At 43.9% G+C, this 22232-nt stretch overlaps 1 protein-coding gene across 1 annotated transcript; it reads right to left on the reverse strand.

The window, feature by feature from the left end:
- Positions 1-1416: 1416 nt before the first annotated feature.
- On the reverse strand, positions 1417-18496 carry ZKSCAN2 (zinc finger with KRAB and SCAN domains 2). The gene is made up of 7 exons (XM_027961435.2): positions 17388-18496; positions 16199-16385; positions 13796-13887; positions 13343-13469; positions 9330-10013; positions 7040-7531; positions 1417-6020 (listed from the first exon to the last, which is right to left on the reverse strand). Exons 1-7 carry the CDS (start codon positions 17790-17792, stop codon positions 5098-5100), a joined length of 2910 nt encoding a protein of 969 aa, XP_027817236.1. The 5' UTR covers positions 17793-18496; the 3' UTR covers positions 1417-5097.
- Between the last annotated feature and the right edge of the window lie 3736 nt (positions 18497-22232).

A 22232-nucleotide genomic window follows, 5' to 3' on the forward strand; every position in this document is an offset into this window, starting at 1 on the left:
CACACCTGTGTGCTCCATGGCTCCATGCCATGTATCCAACCAACTCTTAAGGCCGGCCTTCCAAGCCTCCCCATCCCCTCTATTCCCACACTGCCAAGCATCTACCACTTCAGGGCAGGGTAGGCAGTTTGCCTGTCTTGGGCCCCAAACCATTGCTTCCCCTCCAAATCCCTGCACCCATCATGGAGTTTGGAGGTTGTGATTAGCTGTGTTCCTTTTGGTGTTTGAAACACAAAGGATTCATTCTTCTTTCTTTGAAATCTAAATGTCTTCACTGGTTTGTAGGAATTGAAAATTTGTAGCCTTAAGATAGATCTTTTTTCCCCTTAGAGATTAAAAAAAGGTTTTTTGGCTGCAGTTGGTCTTCGTTGCTGCACATGGGCTTTCTCCAGCCGTGGTGAGTGGAGGCCACTCTCTGTAGTTGCAGGGCACAGGTTCTCACTGTAGTGACTTCTGTTGTGGAGCACAGGCTCTAGGGTGTGTGGGCTTAGCTGTCCCATGGCACGTGGGATCTTCCCAAAGATCGAACTAGTGTCCCCTGCATTGCAAGGCAGATTCTTAACCACTGGACCATCAGAGAATGCCTCCCACACCCCCACCTCCTGATGCCTGAGATTTAAAATCTCTCATCTACCTAACTCTGAGGCAGTTCACAGACCTAAATCTCCATAGAGAAATGGAAGATCAGATAATCTTGTGGAAGAACTCAAAGATGAATATTCTGAGACTTTATCTTTGTTTCCTCCAAAAAGGTCATGGCCATTTGCTCAAGGAAAGTATAGAAAACGTACAGGGACTTTCAGGTACTGACCCTGAGCAGTTATCACTCTTGAGAACCTTGAGTGGGTGCTATTGCAGTCAGCTGCTTATAAGGTCTAGGTGGGAGAGACTGTCTGGAATCCACCTCATATTTAGGTGAGCTGGCTCGAAATTCATCCTGCGGTTCTTCTCTCAGTTTCTAAGAGTATAGTTGGAAAAACATTCTCAACAAGTGGCAAAATCTCTACATTGACTCAGTGACCTATGGAGTTGGAGCTGCTATGGGGAGGGATAAGTGGAAGCTATTGGAACTCTTTAAGTCAAACAGTGAACCAAAAGCAGTACTGTGTCTGGGGAAATCACGTTGACTGGTTCCACCAGGGGAGGCTGTGTGTGCCCCACTGAGCATATAGCCAGTGTGTGCCTCCAAGGCTAATCCACTCTGGAATTAGAGCCAAGTGTCTTCTAGGACAATGGCAGCGACAACTGTCAGAGGACTGCTGCAGGGGAATAGCTGTGGGCTCACACGAGGCCCCTGCTAGCTGTGGGGCAGAACAGTGGACCGGAAAAGAGACCGAGATTCTCTTTAGCTGTGAGAATCAGCTTTTATTACCTTTGAATAAGTTCTCTTTTTCCTTAGTGAAAACAGCCTTCAAATTATGGCAAAAACCAATGGGAGTCATTTATTTAAACATTTATTTCACATACAAGTTTTCAAGAAGACATCTAAGTGAACATTCACACAAAACAATGAGTGGACATACATTTATACTAGGAATGCATTCAGAGGTAAGGGCTTAGCATTGCATTTGGGGTGTCCCTGGCTCCCTCAGAGTTGAGGTTCATCTGTCATGGGGCACCAGAGGTCCCCAAATCGGCTTTCTTCACTGCAGCTACCTGCCACTGTCTATCGCCTGCTGTTGAACATGAGTGATCTGTCCTTCTCCTCACTGAGCATGCTCCTGGACTGCTCACAGCAACCTCTTGCTGAAGGATGGGATGGACTCATGGGATGGATTCAGTATGGCCTGAATGCTGCCTGCAGTGGCGAGCCAGGGTGGCAGCCTGGTCTTATAACTTCTCTCTTCCGATGCCCCACAGCCTCACAGGACCTTGGAGCTGGAGTGTTCTTGGCAATCATGCTCAACTTCTCTTCAGATAAGGAACTCAGGCCCAGGAGAGACTGGTTTGTCCAACAACACTCAGAAAGTGGTAGTGACAAGAATGAAACCTGTCTACAGCTTCTGGTCTAATGCTCATTCTATGTGGCAGGCTGCCCTGAGCTGTTTTAAGCATACTGTGAAGTTTTCCTCTTAAAAAAAAAAGTTTCCTTCCAGATGAATAAAGTAGGTTGTATGTGTAATAAAAATGCCAGTAAGAATTAGGGTATTTGAGGGAGTAACACAGTAAGCGCAGGCAGGGATACAGCCAGGCTCCAAAGGGTCTTGGTGAAGAAGTCAGAGAATAAAATGACTACTTATGTACACTTTAAAAAAATAGGATATGGGGTAATTTTTAAAGATATAAGACAGGATTAAGCAAATACAGGTTTAAGTGGTTGGCTGAGGTGACTTAAAAGTTCTGTTTTTGTAAGTTTCTTTGTTCCAGCAGCCAGAACAAAGAAAGAATAGTAGTAAGTTGCTAAAAAAAAAAGTCACAGTGTTTGTAAGGTAACTTTTTTTTGCTTTAGGATCAGAGCTTTCCCTGCTACTGAAACTTAGGAAAAAAAACTTCTACGGATTGTCATGAAGGCAATGTTATGTGATATGAGACATAGTAATCAGTGTGTGACTTCACTTTTGACTTTCATGTTCCACCTGATAAAAGATAAAATACCAACAGCCTTGGTCTAAGATGGTGGGTAGGACTGTCTCCTTCTATAGAAGCAAAGTTCATTAAGTTAATTTAATACAAGTCCAAATGCCCACTTACAACTGAGAATAGGTAAGGGGACCCAAATTCCACCTCGGCATGATCCCAGACATGACAGACAGAATTGGATTGTTCCACTTGGAGAAGGAATGGTTCCTGAGCCTTTCTGGCCATTGGGGAAATTTAAGAGACGGAGGTAGAAAATACGATTTTAGGCATTGAGAAAAACTCTTCTGCGAGAGAAGGTGGCTCTTTCATTAATGAACAAATAATGTTCCATAACTGACATGAATGTCATTGGCATTATCTTTTGCTGCAATAGTTCGTTCACCATGTTGCAAGTTTCTTGAGCACAGACACCAAGCCTTTTTTCATTTTTATATCCCTCACTGTGCCTAGAACATAGCCTTACACATAACCGTGCTTAATTAATATTTATAGTAAATCATCTACTTTCCTGAATCATGCTTTGATATAATGATCAACCCTGGGCACCTATTACTAAGTGGTGATTTCTATTAATGTGCATCTTCTCTAGAGCAGGAATTCCAGAACATCTACACAATACAAGCACACACCCACTGGCACCACACACACCTCTCTGTGCTGGGCACACTAGTGACATGAAACTGCACTAAACTATTAGGAATTTATAATTTGGACAACACAGCAGAAATCAACCTAGTGAGATGTGGACAATCGTAATGCTCCTAACGAATGTCAGAAAGAAACATTTATCAACGTTTACCTGAGTCACCTGCCTTCCAACAGGCCACAGCCTATTCTGACACCATAGGTTGGGTTTCCTTCCTTCCTGCCTATATCCTCCTTGTTTAAGTTTCAGAAAATTCAAACATACTCAGATGTCTTCTAATAAGACAGCATCTGACAAAGAAAAGGAGAAAAGTGAAAAAATGATCTACACACAGCCTTGACTCTGGTTATTTTTCCACTAAACTTGTGACTTCTCCTTTCCCAAAGCAAAGTCCCCTGAGGTCACCGTCATCTTAAGGGTATAAATGCCACTGGTCGCATCCTGAAGTAACAGCTTTGGATGACCAAATCCCAGGTGTTTACCTGCAACATCTGTAAGTGAACTATCTCCCCATTTGAACTCTTCCTTCAGTAGTTATTGGGTCAGTGCTGGGGGTTGTCAAAGAGACTTTTCAGACCAACAGTTAAGTGTGGAAAACATTAAGTGTTCTGGGCTGGAAGTATCAGAAAGTATTTCCACCTTCAATCAGTGAGCTGTAGAGTTGTATAAATTACTCAGCTCTACAGAGAGGTTTATGACCACATGAACAAGGGCTAGCCTCAAAAAAAGACAACGGTATACTTAACAAACTGCCCTGGAGTGCTGGTCTGGACCAAGGTGACTACCTGATCTAAAGCAGGGCTAAGGAGCCCAACTGGTCTTTGAAATATTGAATGTTTCAGGTCTCTAACTCACTTCTTCCCTGGCTCCTCAGAGTTTTAGAAAACTATCTAAAATTATATAACATTATATATAAGTGTGGGGTTGGGAGGCAGAAAATTTGCCACCTATCAGTCATATTCTAGATAAAAACCAGAGCAGTTACACATTCAGAACTGGAAAGTGTCTGAATTCTACTTTAATGAGACACATCAGGAGCATGCAAGCTACTCAGTCTGAGGAAGGCATGGTAGTTCAGAAGAGTCAGACAAGGGCACCCAGAACAACGAAGAGGTAAGTGTAGGACTTACAAGAAACAGTAAAGGGAACTGGATTATGCCTAGGCTGGAGAGGCAACAGCCAAGGGCATGTCAGTCTTCAGGTACAGAGAGAGTCAGTCTACAAAGGACAATGGATGATCAGTTGCATCCTTTCTCTATGGAGGGCAGGGCATTGTTTCAGTGACAATACAGAAACACTACCCGAGCTCTTTAGATCAACTTCTTGACACAAAAAAGGTACACTGAAACAGACTCCTGAAGGGAACGAAAAAATCTTCAATCTCCTTTTGTACATACCTTCAAAACCAAGACAGATCCGATGTGGTTCTTATCAGGCTCCTGAAATTTCTACCCAAACAGGAAACTGTGATTGAGTTGCATCCGGGATCACATGTGGTGGATAATGAAAACGACTTTGAACATTTTTCATCTCCTTGGCAACAAGTCTCCCCTGCGCTGAAGGATTCTGGATATTGCTGGGTTTAGCGATCCCACGGCAGTGGCCTCGACATACTGAAGAGAATTTCCCTCTGCACTCAGACCCTGTATCTTCTTCACTTTATTAAAGGGAAAAGGTTGAGACACATAGAAGGAGAGGAACAGACTAATCAAGTAAGAGGCAGAGGTGAGAACAGGATCCAAGCCTTTAGCTTATTTATGCTCTCAAGCTTATCTTGGCAATGACTCTTTGTAGCTAAGAAAAGATTGCTTCCAAGAGTGAGATCAGGGTAAAATGACTAAGGGGACGTTTAGGAAGAGAAGAGCTCATCATCATAAAGTCTGCCTGAATTCATCAGTCTTGCCCTTGAGGGGGTTCTCCGGGGAGCAGAATGCTGGCGGGGGTGGCAGCAGCTTTTCTCTCACATGAGCCTCCCGATGTTTGGTGAGCACAGAACTCTTGCTGAAACGTCTGCCACACTGGATGCACCCGTAGGGCTTCTCCCCGGTGTGTACTCGCCGATGCTCGCGAAATCTCGTACAGTTATTGAAACTTTTCTCACAGTCCACACACTTGTAGGGATTCTCGCCGGTGTGGACTCTCTGGTGGGCGCTGAAGTGCGAGCTGTTGGTGAAGCTCCTCCCACACTCTCCGCACTGGTAGGGCTTCTCTCCAGTGTGGGTTCTCTGGTGTATAATGAGACTTGAGCTCTGGCTGAAGCATTTCCCACACTCTCCACATCTGTAGGGTTTCTCTCCTGTGTGAATTCTCTGGTGGGCACCAAAGTTGGAGGAGTCATTAAAGCTTTTCCCGCAGTCGAGACATTTGAAAGGTTTTTCTCCCGTGTGGATTCTTTGGTGTCGGACTAGACTCCTGCTTCTACCGAAGCACTTCCCACAGACACTACACTTAGAAGGGTTTTCCTTCTGGTGGGTCATGCGGCACATGAGACGCGCACTCCTTCCAAAGCTTTCTCCATATCTGAGGAGCCGGAAGGGCCTCTTCCCCACGAGAGGCCTCTGATGCACTATGGCTTTCCCCAAATCTCGAGGCTGAGGCATCAGTTTTCCCTGTCGGATTCCATGAAGGTTTTCCCACTGTCTTCCTGAGATGCAATCCCTTTTATGATATTTACCTGGATCAACATTCTGGGAAATGACCCTTTTAGACTTTTCTATGAATGCCCTATGCTGCTCCATGTCCTTACAGATCACCCGTGTTGCATCTTCCTTGATACTACTTTCAATTTCAAAATCTGAAAAAAAGAAGACAATAAAAATTTCAGACCAGTTCTGGGTTAATATAAATAATACAGCTGACAGGCCCTGTACCTTAAGGCCTCTGTGTGCTTCACTGACCTCAGGCAAGGGGGACTCTTTTCTGATGTACTGGGTCTTACTTTCTTTCAGTCCCATGGACAGCCATCAGTGAATCCACTGACTTACATAAGAAGCCCTAATCACGTCATCTTTGGAAGTGTTCTGATTGGGTCCATCTGGGCCTTGGAGGAAGTTACAGCCTAGCAGTTGGCTTACACAGAACTTGGTAATTTGGTGACAGGTCTGGAGCTCATCTTAAAATACAAGGTTCACCAGAGATGGTACAGAAGGACTTTGTTTCCAAAGTTATCAACTCAGCAGTTCCAGTTCCAGAGTCAACAATTTCATCTTGCCGACTACAAATTCTCATAAAAATACCACCAAAGAGCATGTGTGTGAACTCGGAGGGCACCAGGAAGAGCCATGTTGTGGGAAGGAAGGTGTTGATATTCCTTTTCAAACTTTTAAGGCTGGGCTGCTGGTGAGATGCCTGTGAGGGCATTCAGTGGTTGGTGGGATACCCGCAGGTGGAGCTCAGAACCAGAATAAAGTCTTTCTGTCTCTGCCTTTTTCTTATGCATATCACACGTAACAGACATTTCTGCTCCGAGCTTACCAACATGTCTCCTTGGCCTGAGTTTTTCTCACATATAATTCCAAGTTCTTCCCAACAGTATTTCTAGGAGATATAAAACATTATCTTCCCCCTACACACAAAAACCAAGGCTGGGATCCCAAGGACTAAATCACGAAAACGTAAGCTCCTCCCTTGAACAGAAGCACCATGAGGACAGGGACTGTTTTATTCACTGCTACTTTACCCTTCTCCTCAAATGGCACAGGACACACAAATATTGTTTAATGAACAGATATGCACATGTGATGTGCCAGCTCTCCTAATCTGTCAGTAATCCCACTGACTCCTCCTTTACCCCAGGGCCCCAATGATCCTTACCACTTGGGCTTTGCAGTAAACCTGGAGGTCCCTGGAATTCTGGTTCTTGCATGATTTCTTCCTCACTCATTCTCTCACTGCCAGAGTCTTCAACAAGAGCCTCCTGGGAGTCCTCCTCAGGTTCCCAGACCGTAGGTTCCTGGGGTTCAATTTCCATGTCCTCTCTTTCTTGAACTGAGGGTGATGGGGCTTCTTCTGGGGAGCTGGTGGGAGCAGTAGATGCCCGCGAGTTAATCAGAGCATCCATCTCCTTGTAGAATGCGCAGGACTCTAGCACATGACCATTTTTCACTTTGCGGTAACTCTTCTGAAGGCTTTTGAACTTGGTCCGGCACTGTTCCGGAGTTCGGAGGAAGCCACACTCACGCAGCTGCTCAGCCACGGCCCCATACAACTTGCTCTTCCTATGACAGGCTTGCAGTGCTTCGTAAAACCGAGTCTCATGGAGGATGTCAAGGAAAGTCTTGGTTTCCTCGTAGCCCCAGTGCACACCTGCCATTCAAGGATAAAGTTCAAAGATACAAGGTGTCTGCAGCCATTCAAGGGTAAAGTTCAAAGACATAAGTTGCCTGTAGCCTTCATACATTACAAAATATAAGAAGTACAAGAAAACAAATCCCATTCCCTGGAACAATGATATGTCTTGGAATAAGCTTTGCAAGAAAGGAGAGGGTCTGAATAAAAAATCTATAATATTATATTGAAAGACATAAAAGAATTACAAAGAATGGAGAGACACTATATTTCTGGGTAGGAAGACTCAAACTGTACAGATATAAATTCTCAAATCTATTTAGTCAAAAACCCAAAAGGATTTTAAAATTGATATACTGATCTCAAAATTTATCTGTTAGAATAAAAATGTAGCCCCTAAATCTGCTGTTGCTATGGTTATTAAGGAGTCAGCTGTCTGCCTTAAAAAACTTTTTTAGGAATAATGGACTAAGACACCCAACAACATGAGTTGCTATCAGCTCTTTAGCTCATCTTCTTTGAAGAGGAGAACTATATCTAGAGTAGTTTTTGATGTTACTGAGTCCTCTACTTCAAGAGATGAAATGATCTGTAAGAGAAGCAGATGTCCTGCTTTTATAGCAGAATTAAAGTTTTAAGAGTATGTTTGAATATAGTTAAACATGCTTTTGGGGTGTTTTGTAATCTGTAGTAGTAAAGTCTTTTCTAACCTCTGCCTCATGGGTTTCCTTCAGTCTCACTGGATTCCCAAATTTGAAACTGTCTGACCCTCAGGTTTATGGATCTCCAGAATGGTGAATACCTGTATGTGTGTAATACATCTTCCCATCTTTTCCCTGAGATTTGTTTCCTTTGAATAGGTATAATCATGATTACAGTCTCAGCTCTCCTAGTCTGGTTTATTTTTCCATTTTATCTAAGAAACTATCCTCTTTTTCATAAGGTGGTACAAATAACTGTGACACCAGGCAATGTTCTATTGCATTTTAGCATCTGCAGAATGCCTTCATCCATATTATTTCATTTAACACTAACAACTAGGCTCGTAATCTAAGCCATATTTTAAAGACAGAAAATTGAGTTCTAAGTAGTTATATGATAAGTCAACTGTTACGCAATGACTGTCAACTGGTGGTTTAGTTCTCCATTTCCCAGTCCCCAAATTTCAACATCATTCTTTAGCATAGTATCTTTTTCTATCCTTTTAATTTTAATGTCTCTGTGTCCTTATATTAAAGATGTATCTCTTGTAAATATAGTTAAAAAAATATATCTGAAAAACCTGTCCTTTAAATTTATAATTAATGACATGTGGATACACACCTACCATCCTGTTTTTTTTCTTGCCATTTGCTGTATCTACTTCGTGTTCCTTTTTCTCTCCTTTCTTCTTTCAGAATTTCATTTTTTTTTCAATTCTTTTTTTGTTGGTTACACATTCTTTTACTGGCTATCCTTGATAATGGGTCCTTGACTTTTATAATCTAACACAATTGACTGTATTATAACAATTCTTAAATAATGTTAGATCCCTTAGTACCCTGGACTCCATTTATTTTCCTTCCATAGACTCCAAATACTCAAAATCCATGCTGTGCTCTAATCTGAAAAAGAATCCTTCATGGCTGTTATTCAGACTGCACTGGGGGCAGCAACGAACACCTAGGAGCACTTTCAGTTACGTGGCCAATCACAGTGATGAGTGGCAAGTGTGTGTGTCAGAATTCCCTGTGTTTGGTCACTTCTGGGGGTCTACTTCTTTTTCCACAAGACCACATCATCCATTCTCATACCAGAATAAAAGCACCATTCTTACCACTCAGGTTTTGAAATATGACAGGGGCACCATGAAGCTCAGGCTTCCGGATAAACTCAACGCCCATTTCATCACCATCAGACTCCTCTGCAGCTTCTTCCTCCTCCACCAAATTGATCTGTTCTTTAGCACTGATGCCAATTCTCTTCAGTCTGGGGAGAGACAGAATCTCCCTTGGCTTATCTGTGGATGAAGCATGAGCTGAAGGATTCAACAAAGCGTCCATGTCCTCAAAGAAAGCACAGGGTTCTAGCACGTGGCCATTTCTCACTTTTCGGTAACTCTTCTGCAGACTTTTGAACTTGGTCCGACACTGTTCTGGTGTTCGGAGGAAGCCACATTCTCGCAACCATTCAGCCACAGCACCATATACCTGGCTGTTTCGGGGACAAGCCTGAAGTGTTTCATAAAAGCGAGACTCTTTGAGAATTGCAAGAAAAGTCTTAGTTTCCTCGTAACTCCAATGCACGCCTGCTATTTTTTCATCTTCCAGACCCCACTGCTGCTGCTCTCTCCATGTTTTCCCTGCATTCCTTGCAGGGGTCTGAATAGCATGAACTGACTTTTCCTTGATGTAGTTGCTTCGCAGGACAGTCCTCTTATTAGAGGACTGCAGACCTATGGTCCATGGCTCCTTTCTCGGCTCCAGCCGGGCTATCTTGTTAGCTGCAGACACTGTGCTTCCTACAGTGAAACAAACACGTTTCAGGCTAGGGAGATCATGACTGCATGCCCCAAGGTCCTGCTTAGCATGCTCTCCTGGACCCCTTGTTCACAGCTATCCTTTAAAGATCTTGTCCAGTTCATCTTTTTCCTAAAGCCTTCCTCAACCATGACAGTGCACACTAGATTCTTGCATGAGTTATTCCTCACAATCACCTACTAACTTATACTACCGTTTCACATCTCATGTATGTACCACTTCCTTCCCCAGCTAGTTCTTAAAGGAAAATCTTTATGGGTAAGAAACACTTATTACCTTTGACTGTCTCTCAAGTATCTAACATTGTTAGATTCACAGCATGTTCCTATGAACTGGTGTTTATTACTTATAAAGTGTGCTTACAGCTGTTCCCTGTATCTCCTCAATCCCCCACTCAACACACACACACCCCCACACACCACACACACACTGGGGCTGTGGGAGGTGAGAAGTCATGAATTTTTGGAGACACTCTAGCCAAATTAATGGGAAAGAGATGCAATAATAGGAAAGCAACTTGAATTTTTTACCTTACAGTACTGTGGAGATCAAAATGTCTTAAATTTGAATCCTAGCTCCACCACTTCTCCACTACTCGGAGAAGGCAATGGCACCCCACTCTAGTACTCTTGCCTGGAAAATCCCATCGATGGAGGAGCCTGGTAGGCCGCAGTCCATGGGGTCGCTAAGAGTCAGACACGACTGAGCGACTTCACTTTCACTTTTTACTTTCATGCATTGGAGAAGGAAATGGCAACCCAGTCCAGTGTTCTTGCCTGGAGAATCCCAGGGACGGGGGAGCCTGGTGGGCTGCCATCTCTGGGGTCACACAGAGTCGGACACGACTGAAGCGACTTAGCAGTAGCAGCTCTACCACTTAACTTTACTTTTTGACGAGGGGAAGTTTCTCAATCTCTCTGAGCCTCAGTTTCCTAGGGAATAATATCATCTATCCAAAGGTCAGTGCATGCATGCTCAGTTGCATCTGACCCTTTGTGACCCCGTTGACTGTAGCCCACTAGGCTCCTTCATCCATGGGATTTCCCAGGCAAGAATACTGTAATAGGTTGCCATTTCCTCCTCCAGGGCAGCTTCCTGACCCAGGACTGAACCTGTGTCTCCTGTGGCACTGGCAGGCAGATTCTTTACCACTGAGCCACCTGGGAATCCCAACAAGGTGCTAGTAATATTAAATAAGTGATCATCTATAACATGTCTAATGTCTAATAGGTATGTAATAACATTTAGTTTTCTTCTATAGAAAACACACAAAAGAGCTTCATGGAATTTTCCTAGAGAGTGAAGTGAAAGTCACTCAGTCGTGTCCAACTTTTTGCGACCCCCTGGACTACACAATCCATGGAATTCTCCAGGCCAGAATACAGAGTGGGTAGCCTTTCCCTTCTCCAGTGGATCTTCCCAACCCAGGGACTGAACCCAGGTTTCCCGCATTGCAGGCAGATTCTTTACCAGCTGAGGCACAAGGGAAGCCCAAGAATACTGGAGTGGATAGCCTATCCCTTCTCCAGGGGATCTTCCTGACCCAGGAACAAACCGGGGTCTCCTGCATTGCAGGCAGATTCTTTGCCAACTGAGTTATCAAGGAAGCCGCTCCTAGAGAAGCAGCATTAAATCAAATCCTTGCTGAAAGAACCCTGGGGCTGAGGATCTGCTCTTCATTTTCACATGAGAGAAGGGCACGGACAATGGAAGTTCAAACATCTGCAAGGACCAGGCAGGCTGGTGTGAGAGCCCTGGCCGTTCAGCACAAGTTCCTCCACTTTGCTCTGGTCACCTGCTGCAGTGTGAGAATGTGCCTGACGGTAGGTTTTTTAAGAGATGTTGGAAATCCAGATTTATGAACAAATTTTAAGTTACAACTCTGTGCAAGGCCCAAATAAATTTTCAGGCTAGATTCACGGGCCTTTAGTTTACAATCTGAGATAAAACACTGTGCGAGGTGTCCCTGAGCTTTTCCGTATATAATTATTACACATGGAATCACTGGGCTACAGTTGAAGGTGCAGAGTATGGTCTCTAACCCACTCACAGCAGCTTTCACTAAGGCCTCTAATCCATCATTTTACTAGGTCTGGATGCTGTGAGATCCAAGGCAACACTAGGAAACACCTATTGTGTGGGCAACTTGCCACGTGGGTACCTTTCACTGGTCTCTGTAACTAACAGCAATGACTACTGAGATAACCACACAAGTCTCTGAAGGATGAATGGTCAGCAATGAAGCACGGATGCCCTAAGTGAAAGTTAAAATCAAGGGTCCTGCTGTTTTGGGAAGAGTGCTTTGTTACTGGTGTGTCATTGGTATCATCTTAAATTGGCAATTTTTTCCAAGTGCTTTAATTGCTTTCTGATCGTAAACAACTGTTGGTTTATCTTCATTCATTCAGTTTGACATGGCCCATTTTGTAATCTCTATACTTTAGTGTCTACATGTACTGTCAAACAGAAATTCCTGTGACGAAGTTATGTAACTGTGCTGTCCAGTACAGTTACTGAATAACTTAAATATGGCTACTGCCACTGAGAAACTGAATTTTAAACTTCATTTGATTTTAATTAATTTTATAAATTTAAATTGAAATAGCCACGGGTAGCTAGTGGCTACTCTATTAAACAACACAGGTCTGTAGTATCTATAGTGTGTACTGTACACATTTTAGGCCTTTCATTCTATTCATAAGTAATCTTTGACTTGCAGCTTACATATGAATGAAGCATATTTATCCCTGCTGTTAAAGCAGATGATACAGTTCTTCAAAAGTTTGCTTGTAAAATTACACTTAACAAGTGGTTATGTGTGCTTGTAAAAATGTGTGCTATTTAAATAATTCACATGGGTATTGTATTTAAATCACTTTTTTTCTTCCATTTATCAGATTTCTATCCATTCAATGAACATTTGCTGGGTATCACCCATAGACAGGCTCTGTGCACAATGTTGGGGTTACTGTATGTTAAACAAAAACAAATCCTAAAAATACCTTGTGATTTTATAGAGTTTTTAGTCTAGTGGATGTGGGTGAGTTTTATATTTAAATAACATGACAATCAGCTATAAACCTCTCTAATGTTTTAATCACTAAATCATAAGAATATGCATAAATCTATAATATAAATTGGAAGAGAGGAATGAGTGAGGTACGAGAGCATGGTATGCTAGAGCACAGAAATGACTAGAAAACCCATGGCCCTTAAAATGACAACATTTATATAACTATTTTACTATCAGTAGAAGTGAATACACTAGAAATCCTCACATCTTTTATTTGCAAAGGGATAGAATCCTTACCCAGGGAGACCATGTTCCCAACACTCTCCTTTCTAATATCCCGGTAGAGGTCTTTGTGAGCAGGAATCTGATGCACACTCTTTTTGTAGGAAAAACCTCTTGCCGTGTGGACATCTTTCACTGGTCCCTGTAACACACTAAGAGTAATGACTACCAAGATAACCACATAGGTTCTGAAGGATGAATGATCACGGATGAAGGATAGGAAAGCCCTAAATAAAAACTGAAATCAAAGAACCAAGTATACATTATGTGTCAAATGAAGCAAAGGTACTATAAAGAATCATAAGAGAGAGGACCCAGCAAGGAGTCTGAATACTCAGAAGGCTGCGTGCAGTCTTTTCTGGAAAAGGAACAATGGGGGAAAAGTCTCTTGGAGTGGGTACAGAGGCTTGAAATCATTGTGACTGAATATCCTAGGAAGTTAGGCCAGAGAAAACTGTTACAATTTACCTGGGACCTGACAGGAACTCGTGTGGCTGTTACGTCCTGATCTACGGTGTTCCATTCATTAGCAGGAGAAGGAACCCAGGGAGAAGGCCGAGCTGTAAGAAGAAAAGAAACTATTAGTGCTGTGGGCTCTGGCCCTTTTACTCATTCTGCTTCTCCTTTTATGGATGAGCATATATGAAAAAACCAACAAAAATTGGTCATTTTTTCCATGAGTTCAGAATAATGCTCCAAACCATGAGCAGGGCTCACAAATGCAGATGCTTTCAGGAAGAAAGCAGGCAAAGTACATCATGAAAAGAGGGGAGGTGAGGACTGTGGGGAACTGGAGAGCACAGGTCCAGTGTTTGGTTCTGGGTGATGCCTCCCTGTTAGACTATGGCCCTGCCATAGCCAGAGTTTCTAACGTTTTTCAAGAGAAGCTAGAAAGCTGGATTTTTATGTACAATCTCAAGTCTTAAACCTTGAGAACTACAGACAAACAAAACCTCCATCCCCAAACTCTTTGAGAAACAAGTTTGACTTGGCACATGAGTTACCAGTTTGCAATCTCTAGCATAAATTCATCCCCTCTGAGTAAATATCATCCTTATAAAGTTAACAAATATAGACACACAGTACTGAATACTAAAGGCAAACGTACCCCCGGAAAGGTGGAAGGAAAAGAAATAAACTTATATAGTATAAGAAAATCTGCAGTCTAACTTCTGCCCTAGCACTACCTAGGAAAACTTCAAAAATAAATGTTACTGTGACCAAGAACTCAGAAGCTTGCTTTACTACTTTCTACGAAACCAAATGGAACCACTTCCTTGGAAACATATTATTCCCTTTAGCACACCTGGCTGAAATCCTATGTCATCTTTTAGAAGGTATTCGCCTTTCTGAGATACTTAGCCCTCAAATTTCCTGTCCTCCATACCCCCAGTAAGAACCTCCATAGAACAAACTTTCCCATTTTAGGAACTCCTTATCACCCTGGAATAGCAAAACCCAGAAATACTATACATTTACCAGGTAAAGTAACTGACAGCATCTAATCCATGTGAACACAGGAACTTTTTTTTTTTTTTTAATTCTTTATTTTTTAATTTTAAAATCTTTCTTACATGCGTTCCCAAACATGAACCCCCCTCCCACCACCTCCCTCCCCATAACATCTCTGGAACACAGGAACTTTGATGTTGATGAACAAACATTAAAGAATCCAGAAACCATTAATATTTGCAAAGCATTCTATCATAACATGAATTTCAGGACAGATAAGGAGGTGGTGTCCGTAGCAGTGAATCTTGCCTCTTGATGTGTAAATCAGATAGATTTGAAAGTTTAAAAATAACCATACCATTATGGGAGAAAGGAAACTAACATTTATTGAGCACTATTATGCACTGACTTTTTTACGAGGCTTCTTTTAATCTATGCTAAAATCTTACTATCTTCCTTTTAGAGATGACAGAATGGAAAGTTCAAAAAGTTTTGCAACTTGACCAAGGTCAGGCAGATAAAGAATGGCTGAATTAGGTTTTGAACCCAGATTGTCTTCCTCTAAAGCCTAATCTCTTAATCTCTATGTATTAATACAGAGGTTGATTAATATTACTTGCTTAGATCACAAAGAAAGAAGGGCAGAGAAAGGATATACACCCATGCTTTTTTATACTGTGCTCTAGGTCCAGTGATCTTTCCACTCCTCTCTTTAAGCCTGACATTACACTGCGGGGATGGGGAGGATGAGTCTTAATTTCCTTGTATCTGACTTGATTCACTAATGTCCAGGGCAGACATGAACATCAGTGGTCCCTTCTCTGCGAAGTCTTATCCCTCTCACATGTCACTTCTGTGATACCTTACTGTGAATTACTTTTGAAAATAAATCTCATTACCTCTTCCAATCTTTCAAGGTGTTTATAGCCAGCCAAGAAATCATACACATGCAGGACTAAAAGCCACAAGCTGACTGCAGAATGCAGAGTCTTAAATAACATTAGGAGACCTGAAGGCCAGTCTGGACAATTTAAACTTTCTCAAATTTCATCTTAAGATCCCTTTTACTTGGACTTCCCTGGTGACTCAGTCGGTAAAGAAATCTGCCTAAAATGTGGGAGACCTGGGTCCCCTGGCTCGGGAAGATTCCCTGGAGGAGGGCATGGCAATCCACTCCAGTATTCTTGCCCAGAGAATCCCCATGGACAGAGGAGCCTGGTGGGCTACAGTCTATGGGGTCGCAAAGAGTCGTCACCCATATTCCTAACTCTTGAAGCTAATGAAGTCTTTCTCCCCAAATATTCAATTTATTTTCAAGTATGTATCAAGAGGGCCCTACAGTGAACAAGTCAGAATGTTAGGGCTACAAAACAAATCTGCCATGGTCTCTGCATAGGGCAAGCACTACATTCTTCTTACAATTTTGAGGTAAGGGTCGAAGCTCTCTCTTTCGGTTCGGCTGCTCCTGGCGTCCTGAGTGGAGGCTTTCAGCTTCCTCCTGAGACGTCACTCTGGGCTGGGCCTCCACTGGCTCTGGCTGAAAGTCTGCCACCTCCCAGGCTGCTCCAAGGGGGGCTTGCTTCTCCGAGTGCACAGTACTGCTAACCTGGGAAATAAAGGCAATGCCATAATGGAAAATGGGAGGAAAAGAGGGCTGGATCAGGCCAAATTCTCCCATGAAAGATATCAAAGAAGGACAGAAGATGTGAGAAGGAGTGAAAATTTCATTCTATTCCCAATGGGACCTCTGAGGACATCGGGTCCATAGTGCTATCCAAAAGTCTAGGCAGAAGGGAACAGGAGAGGGGGGAATACACAGAGAGGGAAAATCTGTTAAGAGTAAAATACAGACCTCCTTGTTATCAGAATACTGAGTATTCTGATACTATTAGGTTCACAGAGAAGTGAAAGTTCTCAGAACACTAATTCACTAGTGAAATGAAAACTTAGAAAATTAATCTTGACACTGAGTGTCTATTTCTGACCAGCACAGCAACTTGCTAATAGACAGGTCTTTACATAAATGCAAATCCCTTGCCAGGTGAAAGTGCAAATCTTGCAGGATTTCATGAGGTTAGGGAAAGGGCTGTTGGAAAAACAATTAGAGGAGCATGCAAAGTCACTGACAATAAGGATCAGAGATTAAAATGGAGAAGGGTGACAAGGATGATGACACTGACGGCACTTCAGGAGACTGGACTGGAATATAAAAGGATTACAGGAGGCCCTGGGTAACTGATGAAGTCCTTTCTTTATTTTTTTATTTTGAGAGGGATCAAAACAGCCCTCTTTAGGAGCAAGCTGCAGAAGTCAAACCCCGTGAAGCATAATGTATTGTTCTCTCAAAATTTTGGGGAAACATTATGCAAAGATTTAAAACAAATACTCAGATGCATAATGTTTAGTGTCATTTGCAAGATAATAGTTCAACCAAAGCTTTTTTCCTATTTAATATGAAATTCTGATCCTTTTTAGGTAGATCCCCTTTAAAGATCTTTCATTACTATTTATCCTTCTGTGATCTGCATTTTCTGCAATGCATCTCTTGTCCACTTTCCTTTCCACCCTCTCCTTGCTAAACATAAAAATTTGGAAGAGCCTCTCTCACCTGCTGTCTTAGTCCTCCAGTCTCTTTCTCCAAATGTATAACCAGGGCCACCGCCTCCTCTCCACTTTCCGGACACTGTTTCTGTGCCCACAGCTGAATCTTCTCCGGTAAAATGGTGAGAAACTGCTCAATCACCAGCAGCTCCAGGATCTGTTCCTTGGAACGCATTTCTGGCTTCAGCCACCGGCAGCAAAGTTCCCAGAGTTTACTGAAAGCTTCATGGGGTCCAGTCACATCCTCATAACAGAATTGCCTGAAGCATCTGCGAAAGGTCTCGGACTCAGAGCTATCCGATCCTTCCAGAATGGGCTCCGATATCCACTCGGGCTCCTTTTCCACCTTCATTATGAGGCATCCTTCAACCTCCAGGGGCGCGTCGGTCTGAGGGTCCAGGGATGCAGCCATGCTCTAACCCGGAGGTCAACCTTACTTCTGATTCGAAGGAGACTCAAGGAAGTCAAACCTCTGAGAGCCGCCTGCTAATGGTTTTGGAAGTATGGGAAGGAACGGAGGTGAAAACGGCAGTGTCAGCAGGAACAGGGTACCCTAGGCTGATTACTCAAATCTATCCCAGGCCCTTGAAAAGGTGAACTTGTAATCTAAGGTCCAAAAACTCGGCCTCTTCTCGCTACAATATATGTCCCCGCGATGTGGTTTTTCAGGATTCATCTTTTAGTGCAATGTCTGCAACAGCGAGGCTAGAGGACCAGAAAATCTAGGGGACCGAGGACAGGAGGGCGGGGGCCGTCAGCGGGGCCGGGAGGGGGTGTGTCAGGGGCCCGGGTAGGCGATCCCGAGGAGGCGAGGCCCCGAGTGGGTGGGGCCGGGTGTGCAAGCCCCTCCCGGCTCCGGGTTCGAGACTCGGGGCACGGCGGCGCGCCCAGGCCGCTGCGGGCGGGTGGTAGGGGCCGGCGTTATCCGAGGCCAGCGCTTGGCTTTTCTGGCTCAAGGTGGCCTGGGCCGTCCTCAGGAAACTTCCGCACGCTGAGGAAAGCCGCCAAGCGGCCCTGCCCCTTAAGGGAAAGGAGCTGCGGGGACCAGACGACGCTTCGCAGGATAGAGGCTACGGGATCCTCACTGGCTGCTCGTCCGCTCTGTTCCCGGACTGCGCGGGGGGCGCTGGGAGCCGCGGCCACGCATGCGCCGCTCGCGCCCGTGCGCCATGGGGTTCAGCGGAGGCTCCCTCGCCGGCGAGGGGCTGGGGGGAGGGGGCTGCGCTGTGGACTCTCGCGAGAGCGCGCAGCGCAGTGACTCGCTGCTGAAACACTTTAGGAATGAGAAGGGGCGCGGCAGAGCTTACGCGCTGCGTCCGCGGGGCGGAGGGACACAGTACAGGCACGTTGCTGGAGGCGGTAGAACTGCACGAGAAAGGGGAGTGGGCGTCCTCGCTCAGCCGGGGAATCTGGGAGGCGGGGAGACTGTGAGGTGGAGGAGCGCTACTGACAAGGCGGTGCAAAGTTATTTCTGTCGCGCGGTATGAGAACTCGTTTGCCTGGCGGAGGGTTCCGTGACGCTCTGGGCCCTGTCGCGTGCTGGCGGGACTCCTGCGTGAGGCGATCGGACGGCGGGACTGCAGCCCACGCGGAGGCACATGGCGCCGCACTGGCTCATTGCCTGTGGGAGCTGCTGTGAATATCCGCATCTGTAAATGTTCCCATCAGTTGCCTGAAGGGCAGCGGAAGGGTCTACTCTTCGCCTGGGAGATTCTTACTGTCTCGGACACCCGGGAAGTCGGCGGGGGTGAGGGGGTGCAAACATTTTCGGAGGGGATGTCTTCTCTGGCTCAGAGTCCCTCCAACGGGCTGTAGCTTCCTCCTGCTGGTGCCGGGAGGAGTTGTCCAGTCACCCAACTTATGTGAAACCCCCGAACAGTGCCCACCCATCCATCCTTCTCTCCATCCTTTTACTGATTAGGTGCCAGGCAGTTTTAGGCATTTGGTATACCTCAGCGTGCAAAGCAAAAAAGAAAAATCCCTATTCTGGGGGTGGGGACTTGGGTAGATAGCCTTTTAGAAAATAGAACTTAGTGGCTTTTCTCAGAGAAAGTCTTAGTTAAATCTTGACATGCAAATTCTAACAGCCAAGAGACATTAGGTGAGACTCTACCGGGCATCTGCTGCTGCTGCTGCTGCTAAGTCGCTTCAGTCGTGTCCGACTCTGTGCGACCCCATAGACCGCAGCCCACTAGGCTCCTCTGTCCCTGGGATTCTCCAGGCAAGAATACTGGAGTGGGTTGCCATTTCCTTCTCCAATACATGAAAGTGAAAAGTGAAAGTGAAGTCTCTCAGTCGTGTCCGACTCTTAGCGACCCTATGGACTACAGCCCACCAGGTTTCTCCATGCATGGGATTTTCCAGGCAAGAGTACTGGAATGGGGTACCATTGCTGCACATCTAGTATATACCAGAAGTTGTCTTTACACAGCTGTCTACAAAGTTTACTTTCCTTTACTTCATTTCTTTTGTCTTTTTAAAATAATTTTTATTGAGCCTCTTTTTTTTTTTTTTTTCTTTTCCCAGGCATGGTGATAGGTGGTGAGAAAAAACAGCATCCTCTGCTGCTGTTGAGAGAGGCAGATGTTACACAATGGATAGTTGTAACTGTGGCAGGTACTGCCAACGAGAGGAACATGGTGCTGAGAGTCTGTGTGTATTAGAGGGAAATGGTCTGGGAAAGTTTCTTGAAGAGGTGAAGCTAGAGATGAGAAACAAAGGAGGAGTAAGAGCTGACTAGGCAAAATTTAGTTCTCATGGAAATCCTACAAGGCAGGTAAGATTACCTCTGTTTTAGAGTTAAGGACGTTGACTCCTCAGTGAGGTGATGTAACTGCCCAAGGTTACTTCAGACTTAAGTGGCCACCAACAATTCTGAGTCAGCTACGAAATAAGGTCTTTTATAAGCTCCTGGAGCCATCTGGTGTTTTTAGGAGAAGCAAGTGTCACAAGCAGCTCAGGTACATTAGGGAGCAGTGGAGAGTTATAGCTCAAAGTTTCAAGTCTGCAGTGGACAGTTACAGCTCAGCTTCCTTAAAGGTACTCTTGGAGCGGAGGGTATTAAGGCTTGCCCTGCATTATCTGTTAGGAGCAGGGTTATACATTCTTCAGGAATCACTTTTTGGTTTTTTGTGTGGGGTCTTCCGGTGACACATGCATACACATCTATATGTATGTGTTTACTGGAAAACTTCAAACATACAGAAGTGTACATGTATGTTAGTTGCTCAGTCATGTCCGACTCTGTGATCCCATGGCCTATAGCTCACCAGGCTCCTCTGTCCATGGAATTCTCCAGGCAAGAATACTGGAGTAGATTGCCATTTCCTTCTCCAGGGGAACTTCCCGACCCAGAGCTCAAACCCAGGTCTCCTGCATGGCAGGCAGATTGTTTACTGTCTGAGCCACCAGGAAAGCCCATATAAGAGAGTAGAGAGAATTTAATGTTTTCATGCTCTGCCTTTAACAGTTAGCGATTCATGACCAGTCTTGTCTTTCCTATACCTCTGTCCACTCCCCTAATCCTGGATTATATTGAAGCAAATCCCAGATACCATATTATTTCATCTGTAACTGTCAGGATGTACCACTAAAAGACAGGAACTTCCACCTTAAACATAACTTCAATATCATCATAAATGCTTCCCAACAGTATCAAAAATTCTGTAGTGTCATCTATTAAAGACATCTTATTTGTTTGAAAGGTGGTTTGGAAAGGAAAAAAGGGTCATAGATGCTGGACAGGTAAAAAGAACAAATGTTCTTCATATTTTCTAGTTAGGTATTTACATTTACTTCAGTATGAAAATGTTGGCACCTTGGGAACAGAAGAGCAAATTGTTGGGAAAGTAGTGAATCAATCTGGGCCAATAAATGAAGCAGATCATGCTACTCAGAACCGTCTTGGCAGAGTGGTTGTTTTCTTAAAACCCAAACCCTAATGTCACGCTCTTCCCATGATACCCAGAGGAACATTCACACCAGTCTCTCCTTGGTAGTACATCTGCTATCACAGCTGTTATTTTACAAGTAGCCCTGGAGTCACCTTTTGCACGATTTTCCTCTGTCCATGGTACTGATCTGCCAGCCTTTAGCCAGCAACTAGAGCAGCTATAACTTGCTTTTGGCCAATGAGATTTAATGTAGGGTTACCATAAAAGTGAACATTAATTGTATATTAAGTGTATATTAATAGAGTTCCAAGAAATTCTATCAGTGCTTATGCTTAGTTAAAAAAAATCCAAGCTGAAAGTGAAAAGTGAAAAAGTTGAGTATGTTTATATTGGTGTGTCTATTTCAGACATAGTATAAATATTTTCAAATATTTCTTAACCAAATTGTAACTAATTGAAATAAATTTCCATTTCACAGATTAAGAAATCTCCCCTCCTCTCCTCTCCACTGGTTTGCTAATGATGGTCAGATAGTTGACAGAATAATAACCAATTAAATGTTCCAGCTCTTTTCACCACGTTGAGTAATACAATAATGAAAAATTCTCAATTATTTCTTGATATGCATATGTAATAGTCAATGGTTTTTCTCTGCATCGCTATGAGGTGCTATGCTAGGCACTGATGGGATAAGCAGAGACATAAGACATAACTTTTTAATTTGAAGTATTAACAGTAAAATGGGGAAAATTAGTCATGGAATTGTCATATATTCCTGCCTGGGAAATCCTGTGGACAGAGGAGCCTGACGGGCACAGAGTCGAACGTGACTTAGTGACTAAACAACAGGAATAAATGTGGTGGAGGGATGCATGAAGGCCGGTGACAGTACAGAGTATAGCCTCTCTGGCTACCAGGGAAACCTTCATAGAGGGAAGCTGAGGGATGTTTAGTATTCC

This window comes from Ovis aries, chromosome 24, assembly GCF_016772045.2.
Source record: "Ovis aries strain OAR_USU_Benz2616 breed Rambouillet chromosome 24, ARS-UI_Ramb_v3.0, whole genome shotgun sequence".
NCBI lineage: Eukaryota > Metazoa > Chordata > Mammalia > Artiodactyla > Bovidae > Ovis > Ovis aries.

What these genes read in the sequence shown, in the direction of transcription:
- ZKSCAN2 (XM_027961435.2), bottom strand. Translation starts at nt 17,792, where the DNA reads ATGGCTGCATCCCTGGACCCTCAGACCGACGCGCCCCTGGAGGTTGAA. An exon ending in TGGGAACATGGTCTCCCTGG is followed by an intron (nt 10,014 to 13,342) that starts GTAAGGATTCTA and finishes GTTTCACTGTAG; the next exon opens with GAAGCACAGTGTCTGCAGCT. An exon ending in TTTACTGCAAAGCCCAAGTG is followed by an intron (nt 6,021 to 7,039) that starts GTAAGGATCATT and finishes TCTTTTTTTCAG; the next exon opens with ATTTTGAAATTGAAAGTAGT.